Consider the following 18,962-nt stretch of genomic DNA (forward strand, 5'->3'; position numbering starts at 1 on the left):
CCCGGTAGAGATATGATTCTGAAAGTAACGCAGGTGTTGTTTGACAAAGTAACTGTAATAATATTACCCAATTTGAACAAGTAACATGTTACTTTACTCCGTTACTCATTAAAAGTAATCTGATTATGTAACATATTAATTTTGAAACGCGTAACCCCCGACACTGCTGCTAAGGCATCAGGTTGTAGAGTCAGGAGCTCAAGAGACCATTGGGAAAACGCCTTGTTGACACAACTTATTATACAGTATATTACAAATGAAATAGGTAAAGGCTAAATGAAGGAAAACTGCTGTAGACATACGGTGTTCTGGGGAACATTAATGTCACGCCCTGGCCATAGAGAGGCTGTTATTCTCTATTTTGGGTAGGCCAGGGTGTGACTAGGGTGGGCATTCTAGTTTCTTTATTTCTATCTTTCTGTTTCTATGTTCTATCATTGTCTCTGATTGGGAATCATTCTTAGGCAGCCTTTTTTCCTTTGTATTTTGTAGGTAGTTGTCTTTGTTAGTGGCACTACAGCCCTAGTAAGCTTCACGGCCGTTTCCTTGTTTTCTTGTTTTGTTGGCGACATTTACATAAATAAAGGAAAACGTATGCTCACCACGCTGCACCTTGGTCCGGCCATTTCCACCACGACTATCGTGACAGAACTACCCACCACCAAAGGACCAAGCAGCATGGCCAGGAGAGGCATCCCCAATATCTTTTTTGGGGGGGAGCACACGGGACGGTCGGCGGACCTGTACACAATTCTTTTAGAATAACTTGGCCAGTTACAGAGATAACACAAACACGGTAGATGGTTATTTCACAGCTACAGAATTGGGTAAATGATTATTGAAGACTAAAGAGTGTTGTTACACACCCCCATAGGCCTCCTGTCTGGTCATGAATGGACCTCTTCTTACATCAGATCAATATATAATAGCAAACTGAATTGATTCAATTCACCATTCATCAGCCCTGACTGACTGACTGACCGACTGACTTACATTGCACTCCTACCTTTCCATTGGTGTCAGTATGATTCAACAGCCAATCATCTCTCTATTAACAGCGGGTTATGATGTATAAGGTGTGTGTGTACAAGGTTAAACCAAATGATTAATTAAAAGTCTGACACATGCAGAACACCTTGGCAGTACAATGTCCATCCTTGAAGCTAGCTAACAAAAGTAGTGACGTCAATGGGCAATCACATTTCAGAGGCAGAATGATTCAGAGATAGTGTGTACATTACATTATGAACTCCCCAAACTCATTTGACCAACTCAGAAAGAGTGCTCCCTCAAGTGTCATTACTACACCTCTGACAATAGCTAAATATATTCCTACATAAATATAAAGTGCCACAAGCACCAACCAGCACTTCCCAAAAATGATTTATTGTGACTCAAGGCAACGAGGCTATCTTGAGGTTCAATCAGTCAGTCGCCTTACAAAGCATCTACACACACACACGCGTGCGCCCGCACAGACACACACACACACATACAAACCCTCCAACATCCCTTCCTCTTCCTGCCGCAGACTCGTGTCCCGGAGGAAAGCCAAATGGAGGAACATGGAACATGGACCACACAGATGGGCAGATCAGAATTCTAGCACTTTTCATTTACCGATGGTGTAGCCGCGTTTCAGCTCGCTGCACCGCGGACTGCAGATTCTCTGGGAATTGGTTGCATTGTTTTGCTGCACCCCCAACGTGGTTGTCTTGGTAACAGGTGGTTCAGTCTTGTGAGGTGAGGCTGGCACCAGGGTAGGGGAGAATCCTTGAGTGGCAATATCCACTGACTGGGATTTCTTCTTCAGTCTGTTCAAAACAAAACAACAACAGGAAATATGGAGTCAGTCATAACACATAACACCACATATTTAGTAATAACATGGTCATGCAACAGGAAGTGGGAAAAATGACCTTGTAAATACAAATGTGTCAAAAGATACAGTACATAGACATTGCTGCCAATAACAAAACAGCTCATCATATGATGTTATGTCAGCAGTGAGCACAGCAGCTATTGATAATGATGTAGAGTGAATGCAACATTTTCACGGTGTGGCATATTCCATACTCTGGCTATGATTAGTTGGAGGAGGGATCAATAACTTAATAAGGTCCTCATTAACAATTCAATTTAACAAACCATTTCAACAATATTTGATTGTTTTATAATAATACACAACAATATTATAACAGGAATATGAATTGGACACTTATTCTGAACGAGATATGCTGTCATTGATCAAACATCAAATAGATAATATGTGTAATGATATGTGTTAACTGGAGTTTGCACTTTTGGGACTAATCCGTTGGTTCCCTTGTAGGCCTGGGCAAACGAAATCAAGCACAGCTCAAATATTTGAAAGTATTTGACATGATGTATTTGACCCAGATGTGGTAACTTTCTACACACAATGTCAGACAGCAATTTCACAATACAAACACTGTTGCTGCTGTAAAGTGAAGTGGGTCACATGCTTACACAAGATGACCTACACATGATTAAACCTTATCCTATGAGACACTGACCTAAATCAAAGGAACCTACGCCAAAGTGGGAAAGCCAATTAAACGTCTCACCATAGGATTTAGACAACAGGCTAGTTTATTTATAAACAAGTTCAGTACAAAGTTCACTAAACTAATCCAGGTATCAAACATGCAGGAGAAACACTATAGAAGTATGCAGCACCTGCGAGTTAACAAAAACACCACAATGGTTATGAAGATGTTGTATACCTGCCAGTCACAGATTTCCCTGCCTACTACGTTGCTATATCATCAACTTTATAAAGCATGGAAAATCAAAAACATGAGGTAAGCACATATTATTTAGAGAAGATAGTGTAAATGGATGAACAAGTACTCCTAAAATACTATCTATGATATGTAAAGCACTATCTATGGTATGTAAAGTACTATCTATGGTATGTAAACTAAAGTCCGTCAGTCTTTCCTGTAGACATGGCCTGTCAGAGTAGCCTGAAGCAGCGATACAAGGTTCTTCTCAGCACTCCTTTCTTCCCTCAGAGGGAATCGTTCCGGCTCCAGCCATTTCATTTCATTCCACTAGCTCCTCTCCCAGGACAGACAACTGCAAACATGACATAGCCTCTACAAGGTAATGAAATACACCATCTATATGGAAACACTGTCAATCACTTTGGTGTACAGTACATCCAAGGAGAGACACCAACAGACAGAGACATTCACACATAGAGGCAGAGAAGTTTAACTGGCAGCAGTAGTTATGAGTCCCATAAACAACAACCCTAGTAGTAGGCCCTATCTTAAATAAAACATTGAACAAAATTAAAACATTTCCATAGGCGATCATACTGACGTAGCTTCGAGGGCAGTATGTTGCTCTGAGGACCCTGATAGATATCCTACTAAAACCTATGCTTTTTTTTAGGAGTAACATAAATAAAGGGTTTGTTTTGTGTTGATTGTTTCTGAGGTAAAGTTTTCAGCATGTGAACATGCTATAATGAAAGAGGAGAGAGGTAGAGTTAAACCGTGGCGATCAAGGTTCTGGAGGATATCAGACAGGAAGAGAAAACCTGTAGGTGTGTGTGATGTCTATCCCAGAATCCCTTGGGAGAAAACAATAATTATCGACTCATCAGTGAGGGTCCTCCTTCCATATATGATTCACTGGCTGGGTTGTGTGTGTGTGTGTGTGTGTGTGTGTGTGTGTGTGTGTGTGTGTGTGTGTGTGTGTGTGTGCGCGCGCATGTAAACAGACTGCAGCTGTTTTGTGCCATCCGCTGAAATATCAGCCCCTAATCAGGACAGTGTAGTCTGTGGCACCGACCAGCAAAACAATAACACTGTCCACAGGGATCACAACAATGGTGTCGCCTTGCTTAGTGTTCAACACATCTAATCCTCATATATGGTAAGATACGTTTACCACAATAACAGGAGTAAGGTATGTAAAGGAAGTCCTGTCCAAGCCAAAACCTCCCATACAATATCAGAAATAACAGGAATAATATTATCAAATTGGTTTGTATAGATAACTACTACTTCTTAGAAAACAAAGATGGATCTTATTAAACAATATAATTACACTCGTTTTTTTTCTTTCTTCAGAGGTAATTAGTGTAAGCTCCAAAGACTGTGTCCCTGACAACTGGGCTGCATCTCAATAGCCTTCAACTGGTGTACAGCAACTATCCACCACCCTCCTCAATCTACAGACACCGTCTGATCTGATTGGCTACAGTTTGCATCGGAACGGTTTATCACAGCTTTCAGCGGGCCAATGGGCTGGGGCCAGAGACGGCTATGTCACCAGTGGCCCTATGGCGTTCAATCCTATCACATGGGGAGGTGAGACGGCAAAGCATGTCAACAAAGCCACCAGCTCTCACCAACAGATCTATCTATCTATGAGCAGCAAAACATTTAATGAGGGGGAAGAGGTTGGAAAATGGAGGGAGGAAAGCAAATGAAAAGCGGGCATTTTGTTTTCCTTCCCTGCTGTTCTGTTGCTTGGTCCAGGAGGAGAGCAGTGCCTAACAGGCATCACTCAGATTATCCATCTCTACAGGGACTGGGAGTCACATGGTTTGGCAAGGCAGAAACAACACAGGAAATGTGGGCCAAGTCAAACATGCTTATCACTACACCAAGTAAGAGGGATTAGAGCTAGAGGAAAGGGGGCAGCTTGGCTCCACTCCACTCGCTTATGAAAACAACAAAAACACTGCCTTTAGTTTATGCAACTGTATATGAGGCTTGTCATGTAGATATGCTGCAGTACTGGCTTGGCTGGGTTTGACATCCATAACAGCAAAATGGCCGATATGACAGTTATGAGTCCCATTACACTGTGTTATGCAACAGCATTGTGAATGACGGGGGAAAAAAACACCATCACAAAGAAACCTAATTTAGTGAAGGCAAGCCTTACTCAACGTTCACTGTCTGAATGATTTTCAAATTGCTCATGCCTTTATTTTGTTGTGTGAAAAGGAAATGGATAGAAATACACAACAGAAATGTATTTTTCTGTCAATTACACTGTTATGTCATTATATGTACCGTATGTATCCCTGTTCTCCCACGCTCCATAGGCAGCCTATTAATTACCTCTGTCTTAGCTATTATTGAACAATTAGACACTCATTATAAGCTCAAACACACTATAATAGTGCAGCCATGGAATATCTCCATATGAATGCAATAGTTTCTCTTCAAAGTTGAATTAATGGTGATGATAGAGCCATAACCCTCTGTGGCCATTTATAGTGACGAAGGCCTATCCTATCCTACCGTAGCCCTTTCCTGCAGTCAAATGACCTAGTGGCCTAATGGGTGGAATGTTCATACTTTTCCTAATTTCCTAATTAATAAAAAAAAAAATGTAAACTCCGACTCCCAAGTGTCGCAGTGGTCTAAGGCACTGCATCGCAGTGCTAGAGGCATCACTACAGACCCAGGTACGATCCCAGGCTGTGTTGCAGCCGGTCGCGACCGGGAGACCCATGGGGTGGAGTAGAATTGGCTCAGCGTCGTCTGGGTTAGTTTAGGGTTTGGCCGGCCCGGGATGTCCTTGTCTCATCGCGCTCTAGCGACTCCTTGTGGAGGGCCAGGCGCATATATGCTGACTTCGGTTGCCAGTTGTACGGTGTTTCCTCTGACACACTGGTGTGGCTGGCTTACGGGTAAAGAAAGCATGTGTCAAGAAGCAGTGCGGCTTGGCTGGGTCGTGTTTTGGAGGACTCCGTACGGGAGTTGCAGCAATGGGACAAGACTGTAACTACCAATTGGATATCAAAATTGGGGAGAAAAGGGAGTGTGCAAAGCTGTCATCAAGGAAAATATAAAATATTTTTTTATTTGTTTAATGCTTTTTGGGTTACTACATGATTCCATATGTGTTATTTCATAGTTGTGATGTCTTCATTATTATTCAACAATGTAGAAAATAGTAAAAATAAAGAAAAATCCTAGAATGAGTAGGTGTTCTAAAACTTTTGACCAGTAGTGTATGTCAAATGGTTTTGTTATATGTCAGTCTTCTGTGATGTATATAAAGTGCAATATTGGGATGCAAAATCGAAATTGAATAAACTCTATATCTGACATGGTGCAGGTGTCCTTAATTGCCAGGGCTGTAGCTCTCTGGGGTAGGAAAGGTCTGCATAATGAATGGAGGGAGAATGCAGACTGCAGACTCCCAGTCTCATCTAACCCTCACTAAATGCTAGTGCAGCAGTTCTGTTGTCAAACGGCCTGAGCGGGTGGCATTCTGTCTGAACAATGAGCCCTGAACATTGACAGCTTGCTTATGAAAGTGCTGAGACTACAAACAAAACAGGTAGATAGCTGCCTACTGCAGTGGAAAGGGAAATGATTTGAGCTGACTTAAAGGTGCCGTTTCTCCTCACCAATGACTGTGACATGCCCAGCATGTCACGTGTGACCAGAGGAAAAAAACTCGAGACCACCTTTACTCCACACACAGAGACGCATAAAAAAAACTCTCCCTCACCCTCCAATCCTATCCTCCTGATTCCTCCTTACAAGCAAAAACTAAAGCAGGAATTACAAGTGGTCAGATGACGCGGATGCTACGCTACGGGACTGTTTTGCTAGCACAGACTGGAATATGTTCCGGGATTCATCCAATGGCATTGAGGAGTATACCACCTCAGTCATCGGTTTCATCAATAAGTGCATCGACGACATCGTCCCCACAGTAACCGTATCCCCACAGTAACCGTACGTACATATCCCAACCAGAAGCCATGGATTACAGGCAACATCCAACTGAGCTAAAGGCTAAAGCTGCCGCTTTCAAGGAGTGGGACACTAATCTGGACGCTTATAAGAAATCCTGCTTAAATACAGGACTAAGATTGAATCCTACTACACCGGCTCTGACGCTCGTCGGATGGGGCAGGGCTTGCAAACTATTACGGAGTACAAAGGGAAACCCAGCCACGAGCTGCCCAGTGACGCGAGCCTACCAGACAAGCTAAATGTATTTTATGCACGCTTCGAGGCAAGCAACACTGAAGCATTCATGAGAGCACCAGCTGTTCTGAATGACTGTGTGATCACGCTCTCCGTAGCCGATGTGAGCAAGACCTTTAAACAGGTCAACATTCACAAAGCCGTGGGGCCAGATGGATTACCAGGATGTGTACTCAAAGCATGTGCGGATCAAATGGCAAGTGTCTTCACTGACATTTTCAACCTCTCCCTGACGGAGTCTGTAATACCTACATGTTTCAAATAGACCCCCATAGTCCCTGTGCCCAAGAAAGTGAAGGTAACATGCCTAAATTATTACCACCCCGTAGTACTCACGTCGGTAGCCCTGAAGTGCTTTGAAACGCTGGTCATGGCTCACATCAATTCCATCATCCCGGAAACCCACTCTAATTTGCATACCGCCGCAACAGATCCAAAGATGACGACATCTTAATCACACTCCACACTGCCATTTGCCACCTAGACAAAAGGAACACCTGTGTGAGAATCCTATTCATTGACTACAGCTCAGAATTCAACACCATAGTGGCCACAAAGCTCATCACTAAGCTAAGGACCCTGAGACTAAACACCTCCTTCTACAACTGGATCCTGGACTTCCTGACGGTCCAGCACCAGGTGGTAAGGGTAGGCAAAAACACATATGCCACGCTGATCCTCAACACTGGGGCCCTTCAGGGGTGTGTGCTTAGTCCCCTCCTGTACTTCCTGTTCACCCATGACTGTGTGGCCAAGCACGACACTAACACCATCATTAAGTTTGCTGACAATACAACAGTGGCTGATCACTGACAACAATGAGACAGCCTATAGGGAGGAGGTCAGAGATCTGGTAGTGTGGTGCCAGAACAACAACCTCTCCCTTAATGTGAGCAAGACAAAAGAGCTGATTGTGGACTACAGGAAAAGGAGGGCTGAACACACCCCCATTAACATCAATGAGGCTGTAGTGGAGTGGGTCAAGAGTTTCAAGTTCCTTGGTGTCCACATCACCAACGCTCTATCGTGGTCCAAACACACCAAGAAAGTCATGAAGAGGGCACGACAACACCTTTTCTACCTCAGGAGACTGAAAAGATTTGTCATGGATCCCCAGATCCTCAAAAAGTTCTACAGCTGCACCATCGAGAGCATCCTGACCGGTTGCATCACCGCCTGGTATGGCAACTGCTCGGCATCCGATTGTAAGGCGCTACAGAGGGTAGTGGGTATTGCCCAGTACATCACTGGTGCCAAGCTTCATGCCATCCAGGACCTAGGCGGTGTAAAATAATCCAGTTACCCAAGTCATAGACTGTTCTCTCTGCTACCGCACATCAAGCGGTACCGGAGCGCCAAGTCTAGGACCAAAAGGCTCCTTCCTAGCTTCTACCCCCAAGCCATAAGACTGATGAACAATTAATCAAATGGCCACCCGGACTATTTACATTGATTTGATATAGTATGCATAGAAATAGAATGAACTGCATGTTATAGTAATTCTATTTCTGTGATTGTAGAATGTGACTGTGATTGTGTGTTGTTACTTTGTACAGCACACTCAATGAAGCTAACAAGAAAATGGTATCATATTAAATCACACTTTTAGTGACCGATCTAGAAATACAGATGATTTTCTGGAATGAACCGTTAAGTGTAACCTGTGACAACCCTCTGGTCATTCAGGTGTAGAATAATAAAGATGTGATCTTCCACTGCACCTTCCATCTTCATCTGTTATGTAAGACATTAAGCAGTGCAGCAATACAGTGGTGGGTTGGACAGGAAATCCCTCTGTCAGTGAGTGATGTCCAACGTGCTACTGTATACCCTTCAGCTGAATACACTGGTTTGATGACATATTTTAATCCCTGACAGGGCTTTGTCAACTGCTGTCAGTTCAGAAAACACTTGCTGTTTTTCTTTTTGGCTTTTATTTCTCCCCTGTGAACTGACAGACAGCAGAAACTTTGCCACATCTTTTGATCCGAGTAGAAAGATAATCAAATCTGTGTAATCCCTGGGTCTTGTCCCGTCCTCAGACTTCACAGTGAACCTCTCTGATCCTGTACTGCTAGGTTATGACAGAGACAACAGAAAAGGACCAGGCTCTCGGATTGCCCCAGGAGTTGAGTTTGGAGTGTAGGTTACCACACAATATTACCACCGACTATGACTTACGGGTCTAAATATTGTATGTTCTTACGGGTCTAAATACTGTAAAACACTTGGGAACACATTTACATTTACATTTAAGTCATTTAGCAGACGCTCTTATCCAGAGCGACTTACAAATTGGTGCATTCACCTTATGACATCCAGTGGAACAACACAGAGTAGTGGGTAATTTACCTTTCTTTTCCCCTACCACATCATCTCAAAAGGTTCCACACACACACACACACACACACACACACACACAAACACACACAAACACACACAAACACACACAAACACACACACAAACAGCAGCTTCAAGTGTACCAACAGAACAATGTCTCACCACCAAACCCTAGCTGGCTTTAATGATTTATCCTCCACTTAACAGTGTTTGCCAACAAAGTGGAACAGCTTTGTTTTTATCAAAGCCTGCCCATAAATCAACAATGCTGCTCATATAAACTCAGAGGGATGGTTGTTATTCATTTTCTAAAACCATATCAATATCAACCAAAAACAGCCCCCAGTCAAGGCCTTTTCAATTCGCTAACAGAGGAATTATCGTGGCCAACAAAAGCAGAAAAATAATCACTGTTCACTTGAATGACATGAACTCCAGGGCATATTTCTCTTCTGGATCTCTCTCTGTGCATCACTCAAGCATAATAGACACACACAAATGCACATTGATGCACACATGTACACACAAGAGCACGCACGTGCACACAGAAGCACACACACACATACACACTACCTCTGCCCTTGTTGTTCCATTCAGTGAGCATGGCGTGGAGCCTTGAGACTGTTGTGCTGCTGCAGTCTGTAAATGGCCTCCTGGTTGCTAGCCTCGCTCCTATTTCCTCACTATCATTTGCCGAGCCACGAGGACAGGCAGAGAGATGATTGGCCGACAGCCTTAATGGATTCAACATCATGCCTGCCACGTTAAGAAGCTAGTTGCGTTGAAAAAACAGGACATCCACTGAGGATTCAAGCAGATTGCATTTTGGCAGCTCTCTGACAGCATGTAGATTGTAGAATATATGATCTTCATCATAAGGCTAGCTACCTCTGTGAGTAGAAAAGAGATGAAGAAAGGAAAGGAAGGTAGGAAGATGATAAGAAAAGGGAAGTGTTATAATAGAACTAAGTGCAGTTCCATACAATATGTTCTGGTGAATGTCCTCTACCTTTCTGTGTCTGAAATGACACACTAGTTCCTTGTTCAGTAATCTTGGCCAGAGCTACATAGGGCTGCCACATAGTGCACACTTGCTAGGGAATAGGGTGCCATTTCAGGTTTTGCTGTGTGTCTGCCTGACCTCTGAGGCGAATAGGGAAGAGGGGAAGTCAGACTCATTTGTTAATGCTCAACCTTCTGACTGACTGCCCGCATTAATGATCAGTACCACAACCCCAGTGTGTGTGTGTGTGAGAGAGACCGACAGGTAGATAGAAAAAGAGACAGACAGAGAGCGAGGCCAACAGACAGAGAGAGAGGGAGACAGAGAGAGAGGGAGATAGAGAGATAGAGAAAGAGAGAGAAAGCACAATAGCACTGTAGGTAAGAGCACTAAAATATCTGTGTGTGTGTGTGTGTGTGTGTGTGTATATGTGTGTGTGTGTGTGTGTGTGTGTGTGTGTGTGTGTGTGTGTGGTGTGTGTGTGAGTGAGTGTGTGCCCCTATCTCCCTCTCTCTGCTCTGCACCGTGCCCTTCAAATGGTAATGCTCAGGCTTGTCTCAGACACACCCTGCTCTCTGCTTTCTCTGCATGCTAAATATTTCACGTCATTCTGTGCCCTTGCAAGGCATCTGTTGTGTTCGATCTGGGGGAGCACCTCTGATAGGCTGGCTACAACATCTGGTGCCATGGCACTCGGATCGCTGGCACCGTATGATGAGGTTACAGGGTTGTTGAATGTTGTGGAACATTTCGTAGTTAAAAAGGCTAAATCCAATAACTCTAACACCACAGCAGCTGACGTTGGGGTGATGTTGGTGGTGATGTTGGGGCTGATGGTGGTTGGTTGGTTGACACGTGGGTATGTATGAACCTGCTCCAGCTCATCTCTTGGTGTGTTATCTGGTGAGCCATGTATACATACAGGGAAGTATGAATATGTTATCTGTGGATGGATGTGTGGCATTTTCCCTGGCCTGACCCAAAGACACTCTCAATCCCTGTCACACTCTCTCTCTCTCTTCCTTCTCTCTTCCTTCTTCTCACACTTCCTTTCACTGTTACACTGTACTCCCTCCTTCTCACAGTCCCACCATCCATCTCTCCCTCTCACCCTCTCTCCCTTCCTCCCTCTCTCTCTCTCCATCTACCTCTCCCCCTTTCCCCCCCCTCCTTTGGCAGGCAGTTTGGCAGAGAGGAACATTGACCTGATGCCCTATTGCAGCAGGCACCGTTGGCAACACTCGAGCACAGTCTGGAGCGACCGCTCACACCACTCCTTCCCACCTTCTCTCCCCTCCTCCTCCTCTCCCAGAAAAAGAAGACAGACAGGAAGACAAGTTTGTCTGGGTTGAAAACTCTAAAGTAAGTCAGAGCGACAGGAAGATGAAAGTGGGGAGGTCCTGAGGCAGATACCACACACAGGGGCGGCAGGGTAGCCTAGTGGTTAGAGCGTTGGACTAGTAACCGAAAGGTTGCAAGTTCGAATCCCCGAGCTGACAAGGTACAAATCTGTCGTTCTGCCCCTGAATAGGCAGTTAACCCACTGTTCCTAGGCCGTCATTGAAAATAAGAATTTGTTCTTAACTGACTTGCCTTGTAAAATTAAAAATTAAAAAAACAGCACAGCTAACTATCCCACTGTCTCACTTCAATCAAACCCAAAATGTAGTTTTTTTCACTCAAGTTCTAATTACATGTGGTGCTCTTCAGTGCTTCAGAGCTTATAGATTGGCTGGTGTCTATAGGACAAGCAGCTCCTAACACCACTGCATTTGTATGTCTCTCAAATGTGGTGATGAACTCTGTCTGAACTAGAGGTTCCAAAATGTTGTAACCTGACCCGAACACAGGAAGAACACAATCAGACTGGACCTGAATGGACTGATCATATTTATTAAATGAGGACCAGGACCAGGACCTGAACGGACCCGAGAACAATCAGACCTGAACCCGAATGGACACGAGGACAACTTGACCTAGACCCGATTGGACTTGAGAGACAAAAAAGTATGTTTATCATGTTGCTCTCCTGGTTAACAAATAGGTCCTTAAATGTTGGCTAGGGCCTTCTATAAGTTAGTAAATTCACCTTATTAGCGTACATATCTGATAGGCAATGGCGAGCCGTGGCTGGGTCCATTCGAGTCCCCTCAGGTCTATCAGCTGTAGTGATATAGACCAGAGACCTGATGACAATCAAACAGGACCCAACCTGAACCTGAGGGAAAAGTTAGAATTTCAGACCCCGAACCTTACCGGGCCCGGGTCGGGTCTCGGGCATATCGGGTCTACCAGGATCTATGAAGACCTCTTGTCTGAAATATATTTCCCTATATTCCCTGTACTTCTGAACTCAGCTCCCTTCTTATTTGAACAATTTGTACTTTTCCTCCATGTAAAATACATTTGGATTGGTTGTTGCATGAAAAGAGGCTGCATCTCTGATCAGTCTTCTCCTTGTATGAGCTGAAAGTTTAGAGGGACGGCCAGGTCTTGGTAGATTTGCAGTGGTCTGATACTCCTTCCATTTCAATATTATCGCTTGCACAGTGCTCCTTGGGATGTTTAAAGCTTGGGAAATCTTTTTGTATCCAAATCCGGCTTTAAACTTCTTCACAACAGTATCTCGGACCTGCCTGGTGTGTTCCTTGTTCTTCATGATGCTCTCTGCGCTTTTAACGGACCTCTGAGACTATCACAGTGCAGGTGCATTTATACAGAGACTTGATTACACACAGGTGGATTGTATTTATCATCATTAGTCATTTAGTTCAACATTGGATCATTCAGAGATCATTCAGAGATCCTCACTGAACTTCTGGAGAGAGTTTGCTGCACTGAAAGTAAAGGGGCTGAATAATTTTGCACGCCCAATTTTTCAGTTTTTGATTTGTTAAAAAAGTTTGAAATATCCAATAAATGTCGTTCCACTTCATGATTGTGTCCCACTTGTTGTTGATTCTTCACAAAAAAATACAGTTTTATATCTTTATGTTTGAAGCCTGAAATGTGGCAAAAGGTCGCAAAGTTCAAGGAGGCCGAATACTTTCGCAAGGCACTGTACATTCCTTCACAACACAAAGTGGAGTTTAAATCAGGTCGTGGGGAGGACGGCTTTGAAATGTACTGTAGTGGAAGGTAGTTCCACATCAATATGACTTTGATCCTGTAAAACTGTTTGCAGCAGTTAAGATGAGAGAGAGACATCCTTCCTGCTAGCTTATTAAACCACATCTCACCCTTTCTCCCTCCCTATCCCCCTCTTCTCCTTCTTCTCTCTCACCTTCTCTTCCTTTTTCCCTATCACCCTCTCTCTCTCCCTCCCTTCCTTCCACCCTCTCTTCCTTCTTCCCTCCCTCCACCCAGAGACAGAGGCCAGTAACCTGCTAAACAGATTCATTCCTTAGCTCCCAGCCTACGTACATGTTCCTAGGGTACGGTAAACGGGAACGGTAATACCACACACTCATGGCTGTTAGTGTGAGGCATGGCCTGGCATCAGAAGGGCTGACATAGAGGTTCTGTCCTAAAAGGCCCGGATCCTTACAGTGGGGAAAAAAGTATTTAGTCAACCACCAATTGTGCATGTTCTCCCACTTAAAAAGATGAGAGAGGCCTGTCATTTTCATCATAGGTACACTTCAACTATGACAGACAAAATGAGAAAAGAAATCCAGAAAATCACATTGTAGGATTTTTTATGAATTTATTTGCAAATTATGGTGGAAAATAAGTATTTGGTCAATAACAAAAGTTTATCTCAATACTTTGTTATATACCCTTTGTTGGCAATGACAGAGGTCAAACGTTTTTTGTAAGTCTTCACAAGGTTTTCACACACTGTTGCTGATATTGTGGCCCATTCCTCCATGCAGATCTCCTCTAGAGCAGTTATGTTTTGGGGCTGTTGCTGGGCAACACGGACATTCAACTTCCTCCAAAGATTTTCTATGGGGTTGAGATCTGGAGACTGGCTAGGCCACTCCAGGACCTTGAAATGCTTCTTACGAAGCCACTCCTTTGTTGCCCGGACAGTGTGTTTGGGATCATTGTCATGCTGAAAGACCCAGCCACGTTTCATCTTCAATGCCCTTGCTGATGGAAGGAGGTTTTCACTCAAAATCTCACAATACATGGCCCCATTCATTCTTTCCTTTACACGGATCAGTCGTCCTGGTCCCTTTGCAGAAAAACAGCCCCAAAGCATGATGTTTCCACCCCCATGCTTCACAGTAGGTATGGTGTTCTTTGCGACGAGTTGAGGTTTTACCAAAAAGTTATATTTTAGTTTCATCTGACCATATGACATTCTCCCAATCTTCTTCTGGATCATCCAAATGCTCTCTAGCAAACTTCAGACGGGCCTGGACATGTACTGGCTTAAGCAGGGGGACACGTCTGGCACTGCAGGATTTGAGTCCCTGGCAGCGCAGTGTGTTACTGATGGTAGGCTTTGCTACTTTGGTCCCAGCTCTCTGCAGGTCATTCACTAGGTCCCCCCGTGTGGTTCTGGAATTTTTGCTCACCGTTCTTGTGATCATTTTGACCCCACGGTGTGAGATCTTGGGTGGAGCCCCAGATCGAGGGAGATTATCAGTGGTCTTGTATGTCTTCCATTTCATAATAATTGCTCCCACAGTTGATTTCTGCAAACCAAGCTGCTTACCTATTGCAGATTCAGTCTTCCCAGCCTGGTGCAGGTCTACAATTTTGTTTCTGGTGTCCTTTGACAGCTCTTTGGTCTTGGCCATAGTGGAGTTTGGAGTGTGACTGTTTGAGGTTGTGGACAGGTGTCTTTTATACTGATAACAACTTCAAACAGGTGCCATTAATACAGGTAACAAGTGGAGGACAGAGGAGCCTCTTAAAGAAGAAGTTACAGGTCTGTGAGAGCCAGAAATCTTGCTTGTTTGTAGGTGACCAAATACTTATTTTCCACCATAATTTGCAAATAAATTCATAAAAAATCCTACAATGTGATCTTCTGGATTTTTTTCCCTCATTTTGTCTGTCATAGTTGAAGTCTACCTATGATGAAAATTACAGGCTTCTCTCATCTTTTTAAGTGGGAGAACTTGCACAATTGGTGGCTGACTAAATACTTTTTTGCCCCAGTGTATATAGTGCAGTACTTTCGACCATGGCTTGGTAAAAAGTAGTGCACTATGTAGGAAATAGGGTGCCATTTGGGACGCAGCCAGAGAAAGAGTTATCATCCCTGGTAGATTATATTTTTTTTATTTTTTTTATTTCACCTTTATTTAACCAGGTAGGCTAGTTGAGAACAAGTTCTCATTTACAACTGCGACCTGGCCAAGAGAAAGCATAGTAGTGTGAACAGACAACACAGAGTTACAGATGGAGTAAACAATTAACAAGTCAATAACACATTAGAAAAAAAGGAAAAAAAAGAGAGTCTATATACATTGTGTGTAAAAGGCATGAGGAGGTAGGCGAATAATTACAATTTTGCAGATTAACACTGGAGTGATACATGATAGGATGGTCATGTACAGGTAGAGATACTGGTGTGCAAAAGAGCAGAAAAGTAAATAAATATAAACAGTATGGGGATGAGGTAGGTAAATTGGGTGGGCTATTTACTGATAGACTATGTACAGCTGCAGCGATCGGTTAACTGCTCAGATAGCAGATGTTGGAAGTTGGTGAGGGAGATAAAAGTCTCCAACTTCAGCGATTTTTGCAATTCGTTCCAGTCACAGGCAGCAGAGAACTGGAACGAAAGGCAGCCAAATGAGGTGTTGGCTTTAGGGATGATCAGTGAGATACACCTGCTGGAGCGCGTGCTACGGGTGGGTGTTGCCATCGTGACCAGTGAACTGAGATAAGGCGGAGCTTTACCTAGCATGGACTTGTAGATGACCTGGAGCCAGTGGGTCTGGCAACGAATATGTAGCGAGGGCCAGCCAACTAGAGCATACAGGTCGCAGTGGTGGGTGGTATAAGGTGCTTTAGTAACAAAACGGATGGCACTGTGATAAACTGCATCCAGTTTGCTGAGTAGAGTATTGGAAGCTATTTTGTAGATGACATCGCCGAAGTCGAGGATCGGTAGGATAGTCAGTTTTACTAGGGTAAGTTTGGCGGTGTGAGTGAAGGAGGCTTTGTTGCGGAATAGAAAGCCAACTCTAGATTTGATTTTAGATTGGAGATGTTTGATATGAGTCTGGAAGGAGAGTTTATAGTCTAGCCAGACACCTAGGTACTTATAGATGTCTACATATTCTAGGTCGGAACCATCCAGGGTGGTGATGCTAGTCAGGCGTGCGGGTGCAGGCAGCGAACGGTTGAAAAGCATGCATTCGGTTTTACTAGCGTTTAAGAGCAGTTGGAGGCCACGGAAGGAGTGTTGTATGGCGTTGAAGCTCGTTTGGAGGTTAGATAGCACAGTGTTCAAGGAAGGGCCGGAAGAATATAGAATGGTGTCGTCTGCGTAGAGATCAGGGAATCGCCCGCAGCAAGAGCAACATCATTGATATATACAGAGAAAAGAGTCGGCCCGAGAATTGAACCCTGTGGCACCCCCATAGAGACTGCCAGAGATCCGGACAACATGCCCTCCGATTTGACACACTGAACTCTGTCTGCAAAGTAGTTGGTGAACCAGGCAAGGCAGTCATTAGAAAAACCGAGGCTACTGAGTCTGCCGATAAGAATATGGTGATTGACAGAGTCGAAAGCCTTGGCCAGGTCGATGAAGACGGCTGCACAGTACTGTCTTTTATCGATGGCGGTTATGATATCGTTTAGTACCTTGTGCGTGGCTGAGGTGCACCCGTGACCGGCTCAGAAACCAGATTGCACAGCGGAGAAGGTACGGTGGGATTCGAGATGGTCAGTGATCTGTTTGTTGACTTGGCTTTCGAAGACCTTAGATAGGCAGGGCAGGATGGATATAGGTCTGTAACAGTTTGGGTCCAGGGTGTCTCCCTCTTTGAAGAGGGGGATGACTGCGGCAGCTTTCCAATCCTTGGGGATCTCAGACGATATGAAAGAGAGGTTGAACAGGCTGGTAATAGGGGTTGCGACAATGGTGGCGGATAGTTTCAGAAATAGAGGGTCCAGATTGTCAAGCCCAGCTGATTTGTACGGGTCCAGGTTTTGCAGCTCTTTCAGAACATCTGCTATCTGGATTTGGGTAAAGGAGAACCTTGAGAGGCCTGGGCGAGTAGCTGCGGGGGGGGCTGTTGGCCGAGGTTGGAGTAGCCAGGAGGAAGGCATGGCCAGCCGTTAGGAAATGCTTGTTGAAGTTTTCGATAATCACGGATTTATCGGTGGTGACCGTGTTACCTAGCCTCAGTGCAGTGGGCAGCTGGGAGGAGGTGCTCTTGTTCTCCATGGACTTTACAGTGTCCCAGAACTTTTTGGAGTTACAGGATGCAAATTTCTGCCTGAAGAAGCTGGCCTTTGCTTTCCTGACTGACTGCGTGTATTGGTTCCTGACTTCCCTGAACAGTTGCATATCGCGGGGACTATTCGATGCTATTGCAGTCCGCCACAGGATGTTTTTGTGCTGGTCGAGGCCAGTCAGGTCTGGAGTGTACCAAGGGCTATATCTGTTCTTAGTTCTGCATTTTTTGAACGGAGCATGCTTATTTAAAATGGTGAGGAAGTTACTTTTAAAGAATGACCAGGTATCCTCAACTGACGAGATGAGGTCAATATCCTTCCAGGATACCCTGGCCAGGTCGATTAGAAAGGCCTGCTCGCAGAAGTGTTTTAGGGAGCGTTTGACAGTGATGAGGGGTGGTCGTTTGACTGCGGATCCATAGCGGATACAGGCAATGAGGCAGTGATATTACTATTAGTAATGTTGTGATCGGGGTGGCGATAACCGAAAGCTTGCTGGATCGAATCCTCGAGTTCCCGAGCCGACAAGGTAAAAATCTGTCGTTCTGTCCCTGAACAAGGCAGTTAACTCCCTTTGAATTTAATTGAGAGCAAGAGAGAGAGAGATAATGTTTATTTCTTATTGTATATTATCTATTTCACTTGCTTTGCCAATGTAGGTAAATAAAATGTAAACTTATGGTTCCCATGCCAATAAAGCCCTTTGAATTGAATTGAGAGCAAGAGAGAGAGAGAGAGAGAAAGAGAGAGAGACAGAGAGAGAAATAAATAGATAGACAGATCCTGTCTTTTCTTTGGCTGTGTTCTGCAGCAGACATCTCCCCCCTGCCAGCCTCAATCAGCCAGACCCATCTGGGTCCTGGAAGTGGGAAGGTGTGTGGAGCAGCATGGATGCATGCAAGACTGTCTGTCTGTGTCTGTCTGTCTGTCTGTCTGTCTGTCTGTCTGTCTGTCTGTCTGTCTGTCTGTCTGTCTGTCGTCCGTCTGTCTGTCGTCCGTCTGCATGCAACACATACAGAGGAGGGTCCCCCCCCACATCAGTGCTCTGCCACCGCCAATTCATCAGCCAGTGTCTCCCACAAACTTCTTAAACAACATACACATCCCACGCCACAAGGATACAGATAGACAGTCACACAGGCTAGTGGGTCTATACTCCAGAACAGACAGAGACACTGACCAATATATCAATATCCTTTCCATAACACATGGAGACAGAGTCACTGACAACAGCATAAGCACAATGCAG

The 18,962-nt window shown here is 44.4% G+C and overlaps 1 protein-coding gene across 5 annotated transcripts in view; it reads right to left on the reverse strand.

The window, feature by feature from the left end:
* Positions 1–18,962, reverse strand: part of LOC115140936 (oxidation resistance protein 1-like) — a 231,135-nt gene that overhangs the window by 105,299 nt on the left and 106,874 nt on the right. For 4 of the 5 annotated variants that reach the window (XM_029679436.2, XM_029679435.2, XM_029679438.2 and 1 more), the window contains one exon: positions 1,621–1,814. In XM_029679436.2, the coding sequence (XP_029535296.2) occupies positions 1,621–1,814 (194 nt within the window). Of the gene's footprint in view, positions 1–1,620; positions 1,815–9,912; positions 9,948–18,962 lie in introns of those variants that run through there. The other variant, XM_029679434.2, reaches the window with a different exon arrangement.

The sequence above is a fragment of the Oncorhynchus nerka genome, linkage group LG14 (assembly GCF_034236695.1).
Source record: "Oncorhynchus nerka isolate Pitt River linkage group LG14, Oner_Uvic_2.0, whole genome shotgun sequence".
Taxonomy (NCBI): domain Eukaryota; kingdom Metazoa; phylum Chordata; class Actinopteri; order Salmoniformes; family Salmonidae; genus Oncorhynchus; species Oncorhynchus nerka.